At 65.4% G+C, this 20,114-nt stretch overlaps 1 protein-coding gene across 1 annotated transcript; it reads right to left on the bottom strand.

The window, feature by feature from the left end:
- Positions 1 to 3,609: 3,609 nt before the first annotated feature.
- Positions 3,610 to 19,245, bottom strand: LOC101332621 (sodium-dependent neutral amino acid transporter B(0)AT1). The gene is made up of 12 exons (XM_033852732.2): positions 19,044 to 19,245; positions 12,517 to 12,657; positions 11,963 to 12,100; positions 10,995 to 11,176; positions 10,420 to 10,530; positions 10,024 to 10,136; positions 7,902 to 8,030; positions 7,642 to 7,798; positions 5,957 to 6,161; positions 5,656 to 5,815; positions 3,968 to 4,130; positions 3,610 to 3,813 (listed from the first exon to the last, which is right to left on the bottom strand). The coding sequence occupies exons 1-12, from the start codon at positions 19,243 to 19,245 to the stop codon at positions 3,610 to 3,612; spliced, it is 1,905 nt and encodes a 634-aa protein (XP_033708623.1).
- Positions 19,246 to 20,114: the final 869 nt, after the last annotated feature.

Raw genomic sequence — 20,114 nt, 5'->3', positions numbered from 1 at the left:
GCAAACCTGAGGCCACTGGACCTCAGAGGGACAAATCCCCCGGGGGCGGCAGGTCCCTAACACCCTGGAGGCCGCGGGTGGGGACGGATGTGGTGGGTGCGCGGCTCACCTCCCCCGTAGGCCTGGCACAGGTACGGGGACCTCCAGAGGTTGCCCAGGCCCACGGCAAACCCGACACGGCTCAGGAGGCACTGGAGCTTGTTGTCCCACTTGGGCCACTCGTCCCCACCAGCTTCCACAGGTGGGTCCGGCTCCAGGGTGCCCGCCATGCCCACCACCTGCTCCTGGCCGCAGCCCGGGGCCTCCACTAGGGATGGGAAGCCGCAAGCCGGCTCCCCTGCAGGTGTGATTTTTCATGATTTAAAGGAAAACCCGTGGAGCCGGTTAATTGGTAACAACCCCCCGCCCGCCACAACTACGTGCCCCTGCCCCCCGCTGGCTCCCACCCGACGCCAACAGCCCACAGCTGCTGCCACCACCAGCACGAGAACCTCAAGGATTCCAAGGCTGGGGCACCTTTAGTTGTTTTTATAAAATTTTACTTTTAATTAACTTCGTGAGATAATTGCAGACTTGCACGTTGCCGTGAGGAGCAGTACCAAGTGCCCACGCTCCCAGCCCCCCAGTGGAGACGTCCTGCAAACATCTCGCCAACGCCACAGCGGACATGTCCGTCCCCGAGGGTCCCTCTGTCCCCTGTGTGGCCGCACCCCTGGCGGCCTGCGTCTGCACTGCGTCGCTATAGATTCGTCATCTCAGGCACACTGTATAAACCGTGTGACCGTGGGGTTGGCCTCAGTCTCTGGAGACCCACCGGGAGGGGTGCAGTGCGGCCATGGGGCTCCGTGTCCGCTGCGCACTGAGCGGGTGGGGCTGTGAGCGGTAGCTGAGATGAACACCTGCACACGGCTCTGTGTGGACGTGGGGCCAGCGCCCGGGCAGGACTGCCGGGCCTGGGGCCGCGTTCATTTTTAAGCCGCATTTATCTTCCGAAGAGATTTCCAAACTTCTCAGACTGTCTGAACGTGAACTTTCCCTCTGGCTCCCAGTGCTCCTGTTCTGAGGATGCCCAGGTAAGTTCCAGAAGATCAGCCCTCCCCTCTGCGTCCACTGGCACCCCGGTGCCCAGGAATGCACGCTGGGTGTGAGCCCACCATGAGCCACAAGGGTCGTGGAGGGAGTGGGGGCCTGGATCCTCAGGGGGCTCCCTGGGGGGGAGGGTGACACCAGGGTGCAGGGGAGGGGGCTTGGCCAGGCTGGGGGGACACGTGAGCCCTCGCCTTACCTCGGAGCACCTCCTGCCTGTGGGCTGGAGAGGTAGTGAGCTGTCACGGCGGATTCAGCCTAAGACTCCCACTGGGGCCCCCTGGACGCGTTCGCCCCGACCCAGCAAACGCTTCCACTAGGACAGGCCCGGGCCCTACATCCATAATCTCATGTTTCCTGGACGGCGGGCTTGCAGCCGGGCTGCCGAGGCCAAACATGGGGGTCCCGGAAACGCAGGCCCCAGGGGACACATTTTTAGACATCCCTTTTTGGGATGGGAAAAAGTGAGAAAAGGGAGAATCAGAGAAGGTGGAAAGCAGTGGGGGGAGGGGGAGGGCAGGCCCAGCCCCAAGTGACCCACACAGGCCTTCCCCTCCGCGCCTCCAGCTCCCTCTTTTCCCTGTGCCCCCACAGTGACCCGGCCGGCAGCTCCCATATCCTGAGGTCAAGGCGCACCCACCCCTGCACTCCACCGGGCACCTTGGGTAATGGGGGCTCCGTGGGCGCAGCAGAAGCGCAGTCCGGCCCCGTCCCCTCGAGGCTGGGGCTCCGCTGCTTGTGCGTCCTCTGCATTTAGACAGCATTTAGGCCAAGAGCGTGAAAGGGAGAGATTTATTCAGACAGATGCGCGATGCCCACAAAGCCCGGATTTCTAACGATTTGCGAAATGTGAAGTCTGAAGGAAGCCCTCACCAAGCCACAGAGAGACGGACGGACCAACCCGGCCAGGTCACGCCTGCGAGCGTGTCCCCCTCCGTGCCCCGGGGTGGGAGGTAGGGGCGTGTGTCCAGGGGGTCCGCAGCAGAGCTGTCCCAGAGGAGGGTCGGAGCGCTCTGGGGAGCAGGGAGGTGGGGTCCTGCGGAAGCTGGCGGGGCGTCTCCAAGTGGGAGGGACGTGGCGCCGGGACCCACTCCCACTCGGGTCTCCCATCCTGCGCCGAGAATCCTCAGAAGGTCCAGTTTAACTTAAACTTCCAGATTTTTCCATGGAAAGTGGAGGCGACGAGTTCTTGGAAACAAACACCCAAGTGCCACGTGACCTGGCCTTAGAATGGGTGTCGCATCCCGTCCCTGACTGGGAGAGAGGAGCTGACGCCAGCCTTCGCCGAGTGACGCCGGGTGGACGGTCCTCCGGGCCCTTGTGGCTCCCCTGCCGTTGCTCGGGACGCGTGCACCGTCCTCCACCTCGGTGGCCAAGGCTGAGTTAGTTACCCTGTAACTCGTCTTTTCCAGCACCTGGCTAAATGTTCATGCAGTTACCGTCCTCTCAAGAAAACACGAAGGGGGGTTTTCTGCCCCAAATCGCCCAAGCTGAGTTTTATCAACTATTCGTCTGTTCATGGCGGCCAGATGCAGTGATTAAGTGGGTCAGCCTTCACGACGCCGAATGTGGCCGAGACTCGGGGGCTCTTCGCAGCCAGCAGGTGGGCGGGGCCCCACAGGACTCTGCCAGGTTCTCGCAAGCTCACTGGCCTCTTCTGGACAGGCCTTGAGAAGGGCGCTCCTAGCCCCGACCTCACCGCGGGAGTCCCGCGCTTAGGAGGTGACAGCGAGGGGAGGGTGGGGGGCAACAAGATTATGTTCCTAGGGGCCGAGGTGAGCAGGACACGCCCAGCGGGCGCACCCCCGCTGCAGCTCTGACTCTCCCTGGGAGTGCGGGCAGGGCGGGGGGACCACCCGGCTGCTCCCGGGCCGCTGGCCTCACCTGGCAGGCATGCGTGCTGCAGGGCAACGTGCGTGTGTACACACATAGCCACAGGTGTGCATGCGTACACACACACACACACGCACACGCACGCACACGCACACGCGTGTGCACGAATACACGTGTGCACGGTGCACAGACGCACGCACTGCACACACACTCACACGTGCGAGTACATTCATGTGCCGACTCACGCAGGCACCTGCTCACACGTGCGCGTACAAGCACACGTACACACGCGTGTGCACACACTCACATGTGGGTATACCCGCACCGGGAGGGTCCCTACTGTCTCCTTTTGTGCACACATGCTTACATACACTGACACACGCACACATAGCCTTGCACGTGTATATACGCTCCCCCATACACACGTACCTATGTGGGCACACGCACTGTGTACACACTTTTATACTTGTACACTTGCAGTGTACACATACACACTCACACACGTGCACACTCACAGCATCCACGCATATGCAAACACTCCTGTGCACGTACGTGTATACACTCACATGTGCACACACTCATGTACACACGCTCCCACGCAGGCACACTCACACGATACACACACACACGCACGCACGTGCAGCCCACCCTCTCCTCTGGCACCACCCCCCGTGCTGTGGGCGGGGCCACTCAAGACCTCACGTCCCCGTTCACCGAGACCGTGGACTGCGCGCCAACCAGCCCCTGCTGGTCCCCTGCCCTCCGGAAGCGGTTCCTGATGAGCTTGTAGATGGCAAAGCCAGGGATGGCTAGGCAGGGCACCCCGGCCACGACGACCACCACGCCGTACACCCAGTTCGGGTACTTCACTTTCTGGGATTTGGGAAATTCCTCCTGGAGAGAGAGAGCGACCTTGGGGTGAGCAGACGAGGCAGCCGGGGCCTCCCTCGGGGCGAAATGCCCTCTCCCCCGTGTGACTCCCTCCTGGCCTCCAGGCTGAAGGGAGGGGGAGCCGGCCCCCACCCCACCCCGGAGGCCCAGGGCTCACGTAGGCCGGGTTCCAGACGCTGTACACGAGCTCCTCATTGACGCTGATCACGAGGAAGAACAGGAAGATGGTCAGCATGAGCAGGGGGCTCACCACCCTCCACGTGACCTGCCAGAAGATGCTGGGCTTGTGGCCGATCATGAACTCGATGTCCCTGTTGAACCTGGAAGCAGAGACCGAGGGGGCTGTCGCCGGTGCACACCGAGATGCCTTTCATCCCAAGACGGCGGAGGGCAGGCAGCCTCTCCACCCCCAGACAGACGGTCCCAGGCCTGCCGTGCCACACCCTGACCCGTCACATCCTTCTGGGCAAAGAGGCGCCTCCCCGAGGAAGACCACCGCGGGCGCAGCAGAAGCCGATCTGTAGCCTCTGAGAACCCCCGCCGCCCCACCGCGCCACTGCCCAGCTGGACTGTGGACTCGTGTCAGAGGTGGCCCCGGGCAGGCACTGATGCAAAGGGGGGCCGGAACTTCTGGGGACGGAGGAGGGAAGCCGTCGAAGCCTCTGCCTCAGCCTCCTTGGCATGGCAGCAGCCCTGACCTTGGGGAACCTCAGCATCTCCCCCTGTCCTGTGCCCAATGCCCTTCTGCACAGATGCGTTTGTCATCTGCAGAAATCAGAGCAAAGTGGGCAGAGCGTAAACGTGAGCCGTCCAGGGCCCGGCGAACACAGAGGATGTTGCTGGAGAAGCGCGGGCGCCCGGGCCTCGTCCCCCGTGGGGCCCAGGAGCCCCGTGACTGGACGCTTCCGCTCGGCCCGTCCTCCCCGAGGCCAGCCATACAGGGTAGCTGCCCGGGGCCAGTGTCTGGCTTCAACAGTCTTCCGACTGTTCACAGAGGGATGTGCTCTCTCAGACAGTTTCACACCTGCTGCAAGGTCAGCATCACACATGCGGTGACATCCGTACCTTTCCATCCGCACGTCCCTCCCTGACGTTTGCTGATGCTACACACAGCAGGTCTCCCAAGTGCGCCTCAGTCTCCCCACGGCGCCACCAGGCTGGTTCAAGTTGTGTTGCGAGTGAACCCCCCGCACGTGTGTCCTTACACACGCGCGTGCTCTTGGGGGTGCAGGGAAGGGGTCCCAAGGTGGCTCCCTCTATGGGTTTCCAGCAGATTATTTCTGGAGCTGTGGTGAGTCCAGCTCCTACTAAGAGCCCAGGGACCGTCTTCTGGGTCCCCACCGATCCCCGATGCCCTGAACGGCTGGCCAAGGGATGGCTGACCAGGCCACACTTGTCTGCCTTTCTCTGCCTGAGAAGCCCTCCCCAGACCCCAGGGAGCAGCCCTGGCTGTGCAGCCCTGGCTGTGCACCCCACAGGTGGGGTGCTGGGGAAGCCCCTCTACCCACAGCAAGCGGCCTGCCTGTGCACCCACCCTGGCTTCTCTCACCCACCCCGAGACTGTGCTATCTCCTTCCGCTGCTGCCAGCGCTTATCCTGGGGCCTGGGAGCATCCGGAGGCTGGAGGGGGTACGGTTTGCATGCATGCGGGACCCCTCTTCTCTCCCTGTCGCCCTCCCAGGGCCAGGCCCCTGCCTACACCATGCCGGGCCGGAAGGGAGATGCAGGCTTGGTCCCGTGTCTTCGCGGGCCTGCCACCCCTTGTCCTGCCCCAAACGCATCCCTTTGTCCCATGATGGGAATGTCCCCTGGCCATTAGAGATGGTCCTTCGCCTTCCCTCTTACCTGTCTATGCCGTACACGTAGACGACGGAGAACATCTCGAAGAAGGCAACGGTGAGCAGGGGGATGGAGCCCGCGTACCTGTCCAGCAGGGACAGCCAGTACTGGCCGGAGTTCAGCGTGAAAACTAAGGCGAGGAGGTACGTCCCCAAGCAGATGAGGCCTGCGGGGCGCAGCAGAGCCATTGTCGCCGGGGCAGAGCGGGCCGCCGGGGACCCAGGCCCCACATCTGCACCACGGCCGAGACCCCCGGAGTCGGTCCTCCCAGCTCTGCCCGCACGGCCCCGGCCCCGGTCCAGCCTACCTGTAAGCAGCTCCTTGGGCCACTTTTTGGGGATGACGTTGAGGTCCTGCAGGGGCACTACCACACCCTCCATGTTCCCGAACATGGACGACAGGCCCAGACAGAACAGCATGACAAAGAAGAGCACGGACCAGAGCGGGGCCGCCGGCATCCTGGTGATGGCCTCGGTGAACACGATGAACGCCAGCCCGGTGCCCTCCACACCCTGCAGGGTGCGGCAGGCGCGTCACCCGGGGCCAGGCTGGCCCTGTTGTCAGACGGCCCCCGCCCGCCAAGCCAGCACCATGCGAATATGGCCGACGGGAGCCATTCTGGGAAACGACCAGATCTCGTCTTTTAGCCCTAAGCGTATTTTAAACCTGAGCTCGGAGGGACTGAGCGGGGAGCCGGCAGCCCCCACGGGACCCACGCAGGGCCGGGATCCCATCAGAAGCCGGGGCCCAAGGCAGCGTAGCGGCATTTACGCCAGGGCCCAGGACACGAGGACTCAGCTCCACGCAGAAGGGTGGGAGGCTGAGGGGCGTCGTCACCAGCGGCCTGGTGCCCACACCGCGGAGGAGCGTGTCCGGGGGTCTAAGAGCCCAGACCCCGTGGAAAAGACAAAAGCACGTCTGCGCTGCCCGGGGCGTGGGGAGGGGGACAGGAGCTCTGCTGACGGAGGACGTCCAGGGTGCGGGACTGCGTGAACTTACGGCGTAAACTTACTAAAACCCTGCAAACTGCGCTGGACACGGGAGAGCTTCCAGGTGAGAACTGACACCTCGATAAGGTTGCTTTTTAAAAAGAAAGGAAATTCAGTCTCTTGGCGGGGGAGGGGGTCACTGTGACTCCGTCCCTCTCACCTGGGGCTCCCAGGGGAGAGCCAGGCAGGGAGGACCCTCTGCTCTGTGTCCACTCCTGGCGAGATTGTGCTGTCGCCGGAGAAACCGTGCCAGGCCCCCAGAATGCTCCACGTGCCCCGAGATGCCGGGCGGCTCCAAATACGAAAATTGCAAAAACAAGATCAGTAAACGTTGGCCCACGAGCATCACAGAACGAAACGTCACTAATCTTGGAGCTGGTGTTCAAAGCATTTGTGCGTCAGGCGAGGGTTTCCCAGCACCGTGACAGCCACAGGCCGTCGAGTGATTTCAAAAGTACAGTTATGGGCTTCCCTGGTGGCGCAGTGGTTGAGAGTCCGCCTGCCGACGCAGGGGACGCGGGTTCGTGCCCCGGTCCGGGAAGATCCCACATGCCGCGGAGCGGCTGGGCCCGTGAGCCATGGCCGCTGAGCCTGCGCGTCTGGAGCCTGTGCTCCGCAACGGGAGAGGCCACAACAGTGAGAGGCCCACGTACCGCAAAAAAAAAAAAAAAAAAAAAGTACAGTTATAATGACTCTGCCCTTTTTGCAGAAAAACTTAAAGTAAAAATGGACCACGGGGTGTTTCTGTGTGTTTGACCTGAGGCCATGGAGAGGTCAGGCCCACGGAGGCCCTTGGGTCCCTGCCTCTGCATCTCGGGGCCTCACACTTGGGGCTCATGGCCCAGCAGACGCTGGTGCCCTAGACCCGGCGCCCAAGGGGCAGGAGGGGCAGGGTGGGCCGGCACGTGGCAGGGGGACGGGTCTGTCAGAACTGAGCTCCCGGGGGAAGCTCGGTGTCCACCCAAGGTGCCCGCTGCCCTGCCTCGCGGCCCAAGGTGCCTACCTCCGAGAGGAAGGTGTTCATGTCGCACGTCTGGAACTTGAGCTCTGCGTAGGCGGCGGGGTTGGAGGCATTGCACCACTGCTGCATCTCAGCGAAGTTCTCCTGTGTCACGTTGCCTTCGGGCAGGTCGAACCCATTGATGAGTGTCAAGATGTTCCTGGAAAGAGAGTGAGGCTGACTCCAGCCCCGGGCGGGCTCCCTGGAGGCGGAGGCGAGGGGCGGGGACGCAGCGGCCACCCGGGCGCCAACCGGCCACTCACGCGCTGAAGCAGTCATCGAAGCGCTCGGTGGCCCGGAAGCCGATGATGGAGTAGACCACGGTGGCCGCGTACACGGACGTGAAGCCGTTGATCACAGACACGATGACCGAGTCCATCTCGCAGTTGTTGCTGCGGACGAAAGCGGCTGCGGTGACCACAGGCCCGGGGACGCCGTGTCCACCCGGCCAGCCCGCGCCGGCACGAGTGGGACGGCCAGGGCCATCGGGCCAGCCTGGGACGGAGCCGCCCCCGGGCATGGATGGGGGAGGGGGCTCTCGGACAACCCGCCCGATGCCAGGTGATGGTGCCCAAGCCCTGCTGCGACCTGGTGGCCCCTCGGTGCCCCCACAGGCCCTGGGGACCCCCAGAGCTGGAACTGGAGGTGCCTGTGTTCAAGTCTCTGCTGGGCCAGCGTCTGCTCTGGGCTCAGGAGATGACTCGTCTGCCCCACGCGGGCAGGACAGCCTGGACCTTACAGCCCACCAGCCACAGAGGCTTCAAGGAGGCGGCGTGGGCCAGGTGTCCCCCACCCCCTGGCCGGGACCCCTTCCCTCCCCCCTCCCTGCCCCCCTGCCCCCTGCCCCGGCCGCAGGCCCTCACGGCTGAGGACGCCCCCCTCCACCTGGACACCCGAAGCCTCCCTCAGCTCAGCACATGACCACTGACCTCCCCCCTCCCCGCGGCTGACAACACCGTCCTTCCAGGCGCTTCCATCAGGAGCCCCAGGGAAATGCAAATCAAACCACAGTGAGACGCCACGGCACACCCACCGAGGCGGCCGGAACCAAAACATTTGGGAGTGACGGGTGGGGATGAGGGTGTGGAGAGACCAGGGCCGCGCACACGGCCCTGGGGGGGGCTGTGAGGCGGGGGGCCGCGGTGGAGAACAGCTCCCCAGATGCTTAGACCTCAAGCCGCCCTGCAGCCCGCCAGCCCTGCCCCTTGGGGTACACCTGTGGGGAGCCAGAACAGGCGCACACGGAGCTTGGACGCAAACATTCACAGCAGCCGGAAAGTGGACACAACCAGATGCCAGCGGCCGAGGGACGATACACGGAGCCCAGCGTGGCCCGTCCACAGGCCTCAGGGCGACTCAGCCACGAAAGGAAGGAGCGTGACACACGAACCCCGAGGGCCTCAAGTTCAGTGGGAGGAGCCAGACACAGAGGGCGGAGCCTGGAGGGGGCCGCATCTGTGAGATGTCAGGAGGGGCTGACCCCCGGGGAGAAAGCGGCTGAGTGTTCCGGGGGGCCGGGGAGAGCGCGGGCTTTCTCTCGGGGGTTGGAAATACTCTGGGATTAGTGGCAATCGTTGCATGACTCTGTGAACACACGAAAAGCCACGGGACTGTGCGCTTTAAAGGGGGCGGCTGTGTGCGGCTAGAAGCAGCTGAATCTTCACCCTCAACTACCCCCACCCCCCGCCGCCAATCCGCTGGGCCTCACGGCGCCCTCGGCCTGGGCGACCACACTCGGCACCCCCGGCCTGGGCGACCTCACTCGGCACCCACCCGCCGTCGGAGCCTTTGTTCACGTGTTCTGAAGCCCCAGCCCGCTCTGACGCCAAGCCGGCCCAGCCCCCGGCTCCAGACCCCTCGCCCCGCTCGGTTCTTCCTTTTCTCCGAGTCTCTCATTGCCTGCGACCTGACAGAAGCTCACCGTGCTGGTGCGCCTCTGCCGGACGCATGGACGCGGGACCCAGGAGCATGGGTCCTGGCGCGTGGGAGGCGGGGGCGGGCACTCCGTAAGTGCTTATGAGTTGAGCGGACACTGCTGCGCTCCCCTGGAGGCCCTGGGGGTTCTGGTACTTTCTGTGTGGGTGTCGGTCTGGGGTGGACGGTGCGGGATGCCGAGGGGTGGGGGACGGAGGGGGTAGCAGCAGCGCTCGCTGCCGCAAGGGCCAAGGCACAAAGGGGAGGCGAAAGGGTAAGCAGGTCCCGCCCGCCTGCTCACAGCCCAGCCGACCGCAATCCAAGAGGCTCAGACCGGCGCCTCTGGAGAGCGCACGCCCCTTCCCTTCACGCTCACGGCAGATCCGATGTGGAGACCGAGGCTCTGAGCACCGGAACACCTGGTGGAGTGACAACCCTGCCACCCACGGACCCTCTGTCCCTCGTACTCACTGGACAGAGTTGTAGCTGGAGAAGGAGATGAGGCCCCCAAAGGCCAGCGAGAAGGAGTAGAAGACCTGGGCCCCCGCGTCGAGCCAGGTGACTGGGTTGGCCAACTCCGTGACCTGCGGCCAAATAGACACCTTCGGCTGTGCGCCGCTGATGCGGGGACGTGGGAGACACAGGAGGGGCGCCCGGGGGGACAGGAGCCTGGAGGCGAGGTGACGGCCGAGGCCACCGGTCGGCGGTCAGAGGGAAAATGGCCCCGAGGAGACAGCTGATGACCCTCCACCCAGAGCCGCAGCTAAGCCGGCCCATGACCCGCACAGGCCCGGCCCACATGCAGGGACCCTGGGACCAGGCAGGCGCTGCGGTGCCCAGGCCAGCGGGTGGCCGGCGGGGACTCACGTTGGGCGTGAAGAGGAAGATAATGCCACTGGAAGCTCCCTTCAGCGTCAGGCCCCGGATCAGGAAGATGGTCAGGACGACGTAGGGCAGCGTGGACGTGACGTACACGGCCTGGGGAGGTGGCAGGTGTGGGACGAAGGAGGCCGGAGCGGGGGTGGGGGCCCCGGCCTCGAAGAGGCGGGCTGGCCACGTGGGACCTGCGCTGCTCTCCTCCGTGCGCCCCGGGCCCCAGCCTCCCTCTCTGGTTTCTATGTTCTGTTGTGAACATGGTTACTGTTTAGCTCTGCCCATCAGACGGACGTCACTGTCACTCCCACACTCGGCTTCTTAAACATGTGCTTGAGAGCCACCTGGTCCAGCACCGAGTCTGCGGCGCGGGCCTGGGCGACCGGCACAGCCCTCCCGGACAGAGGGCACGCGGGGGCTGGGCCCCGGAGCGGGCTGAAGGGGCGGAAGCTTGGGCGTGGCCCCCCCGACGCCCCCAGGGGTGCCCGCAGCTTGGGCGTGGCCCCCCCGACGCCCCCAGGGGCGCCCGCAGCTTGGGCGTGCCCCCCCCCCCCCCGCCGTCCCCGCACCTTCCCGGTGGTCTCGATGCCGCGGATGGTGCACACGTAGAGCACGCTCCAGGCGCACGTCAGGCACAGCAGGATCCACCACTGCACGGAGCCCGAGTCGTCGATGGAGGTGGACACGTTGAGGGTCTCCCGGTACCAGTAGTAATCCACGGAGGAGCTGCGGGCGCACTCCTCCACGTAGCCTGGCACGGGCACCCGCGTCAGTGTGGGTCACAGAGCGCACGGACCCCCAGGAAGGAAACTCGGGCCCAGGTCCCAGGGCACTGATGCCAGGGGTGCAGTGCGCCTGTGCCCAGGCATACACGTGTGTGCACACCCACACAGACACACGCAACAGACAATATGCACGCGACGTACTAGCAGGTGTGTGCGCACGCGGGCACGCTTGCATGCGATCGTGTGCACGTGCGCTACTTGTGTACATGGTTAGCATATGCACACGCCAAACGGACTTGTATGCAAACTCACATGCAAACCCAGGTACAGGCACACACGTGCACACACTCTTGCACACGTGTGGCGTGCACACAGGGCCTCGACGGCCTGCCTTCTCCCCCCACCCCCACCCCGCGGCACTCAGCCATTCGGGGGTCACCAGTCTTTGGGGGTCCCAGGCCGGAGCCCACACCGGGCAGCTCTGTTCAACCTCACACACTCTCGCCACTCTGAGCCCCAGGGTCCCAGGGTCCTGATTGCCCCCAGGCTCACGGAACCACAGAGAGACCCTGCCAAGGGGGGCGTGGTCTAATCCTGGCAGACCTCCCCTCACCCTCACCCCGCCCCATCCCCAGAGACAGGAAGTTGCCCTGAACGGTCCCAGTGCGGCCAGGGAGCCCACGGGGGCAGGGCCCGCCCCTCTCTGTGCTCTGGTTTTTGCCAAACTTGGGCTACAACCACGCGAACTTCGGAGAATCAGAGGACGGCTGCTCGCGGGCCGGCGCCCCTCCCCCCTCCCCGCCAGGGCTCACCTGTCTGGTTGGCGTTGAGCGGGCACTGGCTCCACGGCAGGGGGTCCTGGAAGGAGTTGAAGAAGTACCACATGACCCAGGCGATGATGGTGTTGTAGTAGAGACCCACCATGAAGGACACGAACATGGATGCGATGCCTGGGGGGGGGGTGGGGAGGTCACCTCTGGGGGGAGCCTCCTGGCCCACTGCGTGTGAGTGGACGGAGGCCCCAGACAGCAGGGGGCAGCCCCCGGCGGTCAGCATCCCTCCAGGTCCCTGCTCTGGGCAGGCCGTGGGGCGCTCCGCTCTCCCCACATGTCTGCCCCTCCCAGGTCCTGCACGCCTGGGGACTCGGGACGTCCTCTGCTGCCCGGTTAGCCCCTGGTGGCCTGGACCCTGCAGCCACACCCCAGGAGATTCTAAGGAAGGGTTTGCAAAGGCCTCAGGGTGGGGGCCGTGGAGCCCCGGGACCTTCCTCTCCCTGAAACGTGAAGGGAAGGAAGGAGGACGGGGTGGGGCTGGCTGCCAACACGGGACCCCAGGCAGGCGCCCAAGTCTGAGTGCAGACACGTACCTACGCCCTTGAGGGCCGGGTGAATGGAGCTCCAGACGCCCACGCTCCCCTTCCGCAGCCGCTGCCCGATGGCGAACTCCAGGTGCAGCAGGGGGATCCCCTCCAGGACCAGCAGAATGAGGAAAGGGATCATAAACGCCCCTGGAGAGGGAGGGGCGGCGTGCAGTCAGGGGGCGGCTCGCTGGACCGCACAGGCCACCTTCACAGGCGTTTGTCACAAACACAAAGGATATCGCCGTCGACAGTGCCCGTGGTGACGGCCAGCGGTGTTGCTGTGGGCGGGGCTCACGCCACCTCCTAACGGGGGCTGGCTCACCCTTGTCTGCCATCCCTGCAGGACGCTGTCTGCGCCCCCAGAGGACGAAGGATGGTGTCCACGTGTAGGTGGAGCCCGGGGAGGGGCACGTGCCAGGGTGAGCCCCTCAGCGGGTGTGGACACACGTGGCACCCTCACGCAAAGGTAGGGAAGGGCAGAGGGGAGAGGCCAGGGGTTCAGAGGCTGACCCAGACATCGGGCAGGAGGGCATCTGAATCAGGCTCAGGGACCCTGCCATGGGGACGTGCGGGAGCAGACGCAGCACCTGCCGGCCCTGCTCCCTGACGGGCACCGGGGTCCAGCCTGGCACCGACCAGGAGCCCCGTGAACATCCGCCGAGCGTAAATGAAGGACAGGGACGTGGTGACACCTGCTTTCACGGTGCGTGTGCGCCCACTGGGCTCTGCTACCCGGCCCACAGCGACGCCCCTGCCCACTGCTCCGTCCTCAGCACCACCACCCCCAGCCCCCAAGCCATGGTTGTACCAGCCACCCTGGCCTGATCCAGGTCGGGCCCCCCAGCCGCTCCCAACACCCTGAACCGGGCTCTGGGGAAAACGGGGGGAATTCTAGGTGCACACGGCCTGGCACCGCGGCGAGCGCAACGCAGCCGAGATTAGCCAATCGTGGTTACCAAAGGCCGTTACCATTCATCGGGACGAAGCTCAAAGCCGAAACTGGGCGATAAGAATTGGAAACACACGACTGCTTCAGGACTTACGAGCGGATCCAGGTCCAGCCCGATGGGGTCGCGCGGTTGGGTTCCCAGGACACCGGGGCTGCCAGCACTGCCCTGGGATGCTCGCTCTGTGGCACTACCTCTCCGCCCCAAGTGGCCGGTGTCCAGCTGTGAACCTACCAAGTGAGGGGGTGCCCCGCATCTGCCCCTCACCCTGGGTGTGACACCCCATCTGGAGTGTCTGTGCAGCCCCCGTCTCCCTGCCTTCCCTGCGCCCACCTCTCCCCCTAGTCCTCCCCGCCCCCGCCTCCTTTCTCCGGCACGCTCATTCTCTGTTCTCCCCCAGATATCTCCAACTCTTCACTTCTGCCCCGTTGTCTCCCAGACCCCAGCCAGGCCACCACCTCCCCACACTGGCCTCCCGGTCAGCGTGCGTGTCACACCCTGAGCTAGAGGTCCTCACTGGCCTGGCGCTCTGTGTGCCAGTGAGTGCACGCACGTGTGCATTCACACGTGTGTGTGTGTGTGCGCGCCCACGGGCATGTGAATGAGTGTGTATGCATGAGCATGTGGGCGTGTCCGTATGTGTGTGGACACTCGGTGTGAGCGTGCACAGGGATGTGTGTCCTTGTGCACGGCAGTGTGTCCTTGTGCAGGTGTGTTTGAGAGTGTGTGTCTGTGTGCACATGCATGCTGAGCACGCATGTGTGCGTGTGTGTGTCGAGAGGGACTTGGAGGGGCGGGGGGCCCACAGCCTCTGCCAGCCCAGCTTTCCCTTTAGCTCCTGGGTTAGTCCCTCGGCCTTTTCTCTTTTCCCCTCCTCCGTCTGCCTCCACAGAGCCCTCACGTTGGGCGGACAGGCCCCAGAGCCCAGTGGCACCTCCTCCCTCCCCGTGGCCCTTCCTCGGTCTCCACGCCAGGATGCTGAGGGGCCATGGGCCGCAAGACTCTCTCCCAACCTGGGGCTGCGGGGACAGGCTTCTTCCGGTTCCAGGGCTGCCAGGGGGCTGAGGGCCAGGAAGCAAGGGGTGTGGGCTGTGACCACGAGGAAAGACCCCAGGAAAAGAAGGCCCAGCAGACGGATCCCCTGAGGGAGGGGAGGGGAGGGGAGCTGCCCTGGGTCTGGGGACACGGCCGAAGACGTAGGCTCAGGGCAGGGACTCCTGCGATCCCTCTGTCAGTGAAGGTAAAGTTGAAATAAGATTTGTCTATCTGACGTTTTCTTGGGAGCTTGATTTGAAAATCTTTTGGGCAGAACTACCAAGAAGAAAACAACCCCATGATTCCAAATCCCGTCCCCTCCCCTCATGAGGCCACTTTTACTCACCCCCCACCCCCAGTCTCCCTGCCCCTTCACCTCCATCAGGAAACTCCTAATCATCCTTGAAAACCTCGCTTGGATACACTTCTTCCAGGAAGCCCCCCCTGCTGCCTGTGGTCCTGGCACCTCTCCCTCCCACAGGTTCCTCGGGGACCAGAGCTTCAAGAGGATGGGAGGGTGGGACCAGCACATGTCCACTGCACCCCCAGAGGAGGGCTGGGCCAGGGAGCCCTCCTGTGTGCCCATGCTGTGCAGCCCGCCTGCCCGGTTCCCCAGCCCTGGCAGCACCAGCAGGAGGCAGGCACTCTGCTCCTTGTTCTTTCCAGGGATGTGCGGTTCTTGGCTTCTTTTCTCTCAAGAAACTCAGGCTCCAGGGAATATGCATCTTCCCTTTTTAAACGGGCTTCCCTTCTGTGGGGGCAGGTGTGGAGGAGGCGGAGGGATAGAGGAAGGAGGGCTGTGGGTCTCAGGGAGGGTGGAAAGCCACGTAAGTGCCTGGTGCCCGGCATGGTTCCAAAGGTCCCCAGAGACGGAGACGGCCCCCACGGAGGGACACACATGCAGAGAGAGACGCGGGGGCAGGAGACGTAAACACCACCCCACCCCACCCCCACTCCGGGAAAGCGACATGGAGTTTCTCTCCGAAAATCAGGAAGCCAGACGCCAGACGAGGGAGGAGGGAGCTGCCGGAAGAGGGAGGAGGGAGCTGCCGGACGAGGGAGGAGGGAGCTGCCGGCAGGGGGCCTGGCAGTGGCCCACGTGGCGCAGGTTCGGGTGCGGGGTACCTCTCAGCTTTGGAGTCTCCCAGGGGCGCCTCACTTTTGTTTAATCATGAAGGATAATCGCAGACCCTCAGTCGGCTTCCAGGAGGAAAGCGAAGTGGAAACTGAGGCTGCTGCCCTTCCCGTGTCGAGGATTTGCCCGGGGACTTGGGGTGGTCCCGTGCCTGGGCTTGTGTTGGGGGTGGGCAGCAGGTGCCTCAGCTGAGGGCCAGCCTCCCCCGGGCACTGCCCGCTTCCCCAGACACCCATGGAGGGGCCGTGGGTCCCCCCACCATTTCCCCAAATGACACCACCGCCCGCCCTCACCCAGGGCCTGCCCTGTGTCCCTGCCAGTCCCGTGATCTGGACTTAGTGCCCGGGAGACACTGCTCGGCTGCCGCGGAGCCGGCCTGCGGGAGTGGCCCAAGCCACGTGGGCGGGTCCTGCCCTCCCCAGGCCTGGTCCACCCTGCTGGTCTGTGCGGTCCCAGTCAGCATCTGGCCGAGCGGACCCCTGAAAGGCGTCCAGGTCCCCCAGGCCAGGGGACGCCAGAGCCCCGAGGCACCGCCCTGCGGGCACAGCAGCTGCCCTGAGGGCCTGGGGGCGGAGAGGAGGCCTGGGTTTGTCCAGGGCCTAGAGGTCACGACCCCAGAAGTGGGACCACCCGGGACCCCGCACTCCCGCGGGCCCTGCTCTGCCCTCCTCGCCCGGGCCCTGTCCCTTGCGGGAGCACCCAGCCCGTGTGTGCCCCGGGTCTGCTGGACGGGCAGAGGTGGCCTTCGCAGAGGGAGTGGACAGAGCCGGGGTGGGGAGACTGGCGATCCAGGCACCCCGGGGGGGCCCACCTCCTGGAAACCCAGATGGCGCAGGGGAGGGCGGGGTGCGGCGTGGGGACCAGGGAGCTGAATGCAAGCATGGCGCCCGATGCCGGAATCCTGGTCAGAGCAGAAGACAGGCAGCAGGTGCACTGCCCGCTTGCCGGCTGGACATATAACCATGCGTGCGGAGCCCACGGAACACTCACCAGGGACTTGGGAAGGAGGGGCACAAAGGATGAAGGAGGAGATTCCTGAAGTGAGGCCACCCTGAGGCGTCGAGGGAGGAGCGGTGCGGACGGGTGGGGGAGGGGGGTGGGGAGAGATGCCAGCTTCCCGCACCCCCCAAGCCCAGAAAAGCAGTAGGTTCCTCCCAAGCCCCAGGGAGCTGAAACAGCCGGGGCTCCCACACCCGCCCGCCCAGGGGGCTGCTCTGGGCCAACTAGCTCCTCCTCTGTGGCTGGAGCCACGAGCCTGCCTGCAGGGGGACAGCTCCTTCAGCGCCACAGACCCCTGCTCTCTGCTAACAGCAAACACTCACCCCAGAGCAGAGGCGAGCGGGGGCCAGGCCAGCCCGCGGGAGGGTGGAGGCGAGGGCTGCACACCCGCAGCCCCTGCTAGCAGAGACGCCGGGACCCACGGGAGACCCAGAACCAGAGGCCCGTGACTGCAGGGTCCCCCAGGGTCGTGCAGCAGCCGCTCGGCGCGCACGTGGCCACACACGCAGCAAACAGCGGGAAAGCATTGCCGATGCTCAGCCTGGGTCGGGGGCCGGGGGGTCTTTACTGTGGCTTCCGGGGGCCTGGGGTCTTTACTGTGGCTTCCGGGGGCCTGGGGGTCTTTACTGTGGCTTCCGGGGGCCTGGGGTCTTTACTGTGGCTTCCGGGGGCCTGGGGGTCTTTACTGTGGCTTCCGGGGGCCTGGGGTCTTTACTGTGGCTTCCGGGGGCCTGGGGGTCTTTACTGTGGCTTCCTCTACTTTTCTGTATTTACTTTTTTTCATAATATAAAGTTTAAAGTAAAGTAAAAGATCGTCTGCTTCTTGAATGACCCAAAACTCCTGGAAATAACTGGAGACGAAGTAAGTTTTCACCAAGCCAGAACGGACGGTCAGTGTGGGAGGAGGTCAAGAACCTTCAAAGGCGGCATTTTCTCCGCAAGCTGGACAACCACCCCCCTCCCTCCTAGCTGGCTCTGCGGGGGCTGAACGTCACCCTGATGGGTCCCCGGCCACCCGCTGCCTTGTCCTCAGGGATCGTCTCCCGGGTGTGGAGGACAGGACGCCCAGCTCCTGACCTGTGAGCTGTCCCAGAGGACTGTGGTCAGGCCCTCCGGGGACGGGGGGGCGGGTGGACCAGAGTCCCGACCTGTCCGGGGCAGGGCGGGCGGCAGCCTCGCCCAGGGTGCCAGGGGCTGGACCTCCACCCTCGCCCAAGCTGAGGAGGGGCGGGGCCGCCTGAGGGAGCCCAGCTGCCTCGGCCAGCGGGGTCTGCAGGCCGCTCTTGCGCTGCCCCTCGGGCTCCTGGCCAGCGTGCAGCTGCTCCCACGGGGAGCTGTTCCTAGTCAAGGGCCTAGGCTCCCTGGGAGTCTGAGGTCTCGGTTTCTGCTCTGTCACTCTCACTGAAGACCTCGCAGCTGCTGCCCGCGTGGTCCTCCCGGGCGTCCCTGCCCGGCTCTGGGGTCCCAGCCCCCTCTTCTCAGGGACAAACCCCTGGCCTCCACCCACAAAGTGGGTCCATCCCGGGCCCCCCGGGGGCCCACCTGCAGAGGGAGCGTTCAGCCCTTCCTCCCTGCCCACCTCCTGTCCCTGGGCTGGACTCGAGGCTGGGACCCTCCGCCAGGACGGCCCTTCAGGGGCCGTGACCAGCAACTTCCAGAGGGGGGCACCAGCCTCACTGAAGCCGCTGAGAGCCCGGCAAGAACAGGCTGGACTCAGGCTGGGGGTCCTGACCTCGCAGGCTCCCTGGGGCCCGAGGCACAGAGGGAAGCGCAGCCTGGACCAGAGGCTCAGAGGACACACCCTCGCAGACACTCGGGAGCTCGAGCCCTTGGGGGCGGCACTGCGGGGACCCCGGGAGGCCACCTCCACGTCTGCTCTTCTGGGGGACACTCTTGTCACAAAGCCTGGGAGAGCCCGCAGCTTCCTCAGAGTTAGAACTGACTCAGGCCACTGGAGGGCGCTCAAGAGCCCACAGAAGCAGGAGCATCCCCAGAGCATCCGACCCGCCAGCTCTCGGCCGTCCCGTGAGCGCTGCACCTGCCCCAGACCTCCTCCCCGGTCCCGTTCCCCTACCCCAGGCCGGCATGGAAGGTGACACACGGGGCGGGCTCAGCCCGGGGCGGGCTCAGCCCGGTGCCTACATGGTGGACTCACCAAGGGCCGGCGTCACTGCCCGTCGGGCCAGCACCTTCCACGCTCAGAGGCGGGGGCTCCCTCTGAGGAGCGGCCGGCTCCTCCCTGACCCCCACCCCCGGAACGGGGCAGGGCTCCAGGGTGCTGGAGCATGGGGCCCCCACCTGACGCGCAGGCCCTGGATGCGCCGGCCCGGCGCGCCCGGAGCCGAGGGGCTTGCCGGCCCCCAGGCCGCAGTGGGGCCTGGGGCGGAGGCGTGTGCGTCGCCCGCCCCGCCGCCTACCTCCGCCGTGGCTCTGGCACAGGTAGGGGAAGCGCCACACGTTGCCCAGGCCCACGCAGAAGCCCACGCAGGTGAGCATGTACTGAGCCTTGTTGTCCCACTTGGGCCGGGAGCTGCTCTCCTGCTTCTCCAGGCTCTCCAGCTCGGCCAGCGTGGGGATCCGGGCCTCCAGGCCGGGGTTGGGCAGCAGCAGCCTGACCATGGCGGGCGCAGGTGGGTCCCTCAGGCGCGGCCGGAGCAGAGGGTAAGTGGCCACGGGCCGGAGCCCCAGCACTTTATAGGGAACCTTTGGCACCTCACCCCGAGCACCTGGGCCGAAAGGAAGCGTCAGCAGATCTGGAGGGCGAGTCCACCAGACTGTTAATGCCTTATCTGCAGAGGCGCCGTGGACCCTCCGGGCTGCTCCCTGGCGCTGCCGGCCCCTCCCCCTGTGCAAACGCCAAGGCAGCGGCTCAGGTGAGCCTCGCCCACCCCCACCCCCACCGCGCACACCGGACTCTCCGGGAAGAGGGACCCGATGGTAGGACAGCCGCCTGGCTCTGCAGGACTCGGGCTCTCCGCACCCTCGGAGCCCCGCCCACCGGCCACAGCCCCCCCTGCGGAGGACGGGAGGGGCCCCCTTTCCCCAGCTCTCGCTGCCAGCGGGGGGACGCGGGGCATCCTGACCGCCTTCCAGCTGGAGCCCTGGGCCCTGGCAGCAGCCTGCAGCCCTGTCCACACTGAGCTCAGTGCCGCCTGGCCCCTCCGGCCCGAGCTCTGGGCTCTAAATAGGTCCTCAGAGAGCGGGGCCATGGCGCCCGGTGCCCAGAGCTGCTTCAGGTGGGGCCTCCAGGCTGGGTCCTCCTCCCCACGGGCTCTCCTGGGGGCTCAGAGCCATTGCCCTGCCGCCCCCGCCCCTCCCCCGTCCCTCCCCCGCCCCCCAGCTGGAACCCTCCACCAGCTGCTATGTCTCTACGGGCAAAGGCCTCCGGAGCCTGCAGGTCCTGCCTGCCCTGCCGTGAGCTCTCACCTCGCCCCCCACGCCGGCCGAGGCCCCTACTGCTCCTCCGGCCCTGCCGCCCTCCGGGTGTC

The sequence above is a fragment of the Tursiops truncatus genome, chromosome 3 (genome assembly GCF_011762595.2).
Source record: "Tursiops truncatus isolate mTurTru1 chromosome 3, mTurTru1.mat.Y, whole genome shotgun sequence".
NCBI classification, from domain to species: domain Eukaryota; kingdom Metazoa; phylum Chordata; class Mammalia; order Artiodactyla; family Delphinidae; genus Tursiops; species Tursiops truncatus.
Note: the sequence above shows the minus strand (reverse complement) of the source record. Positions and strands in the feature narration are given on the sequence as shown.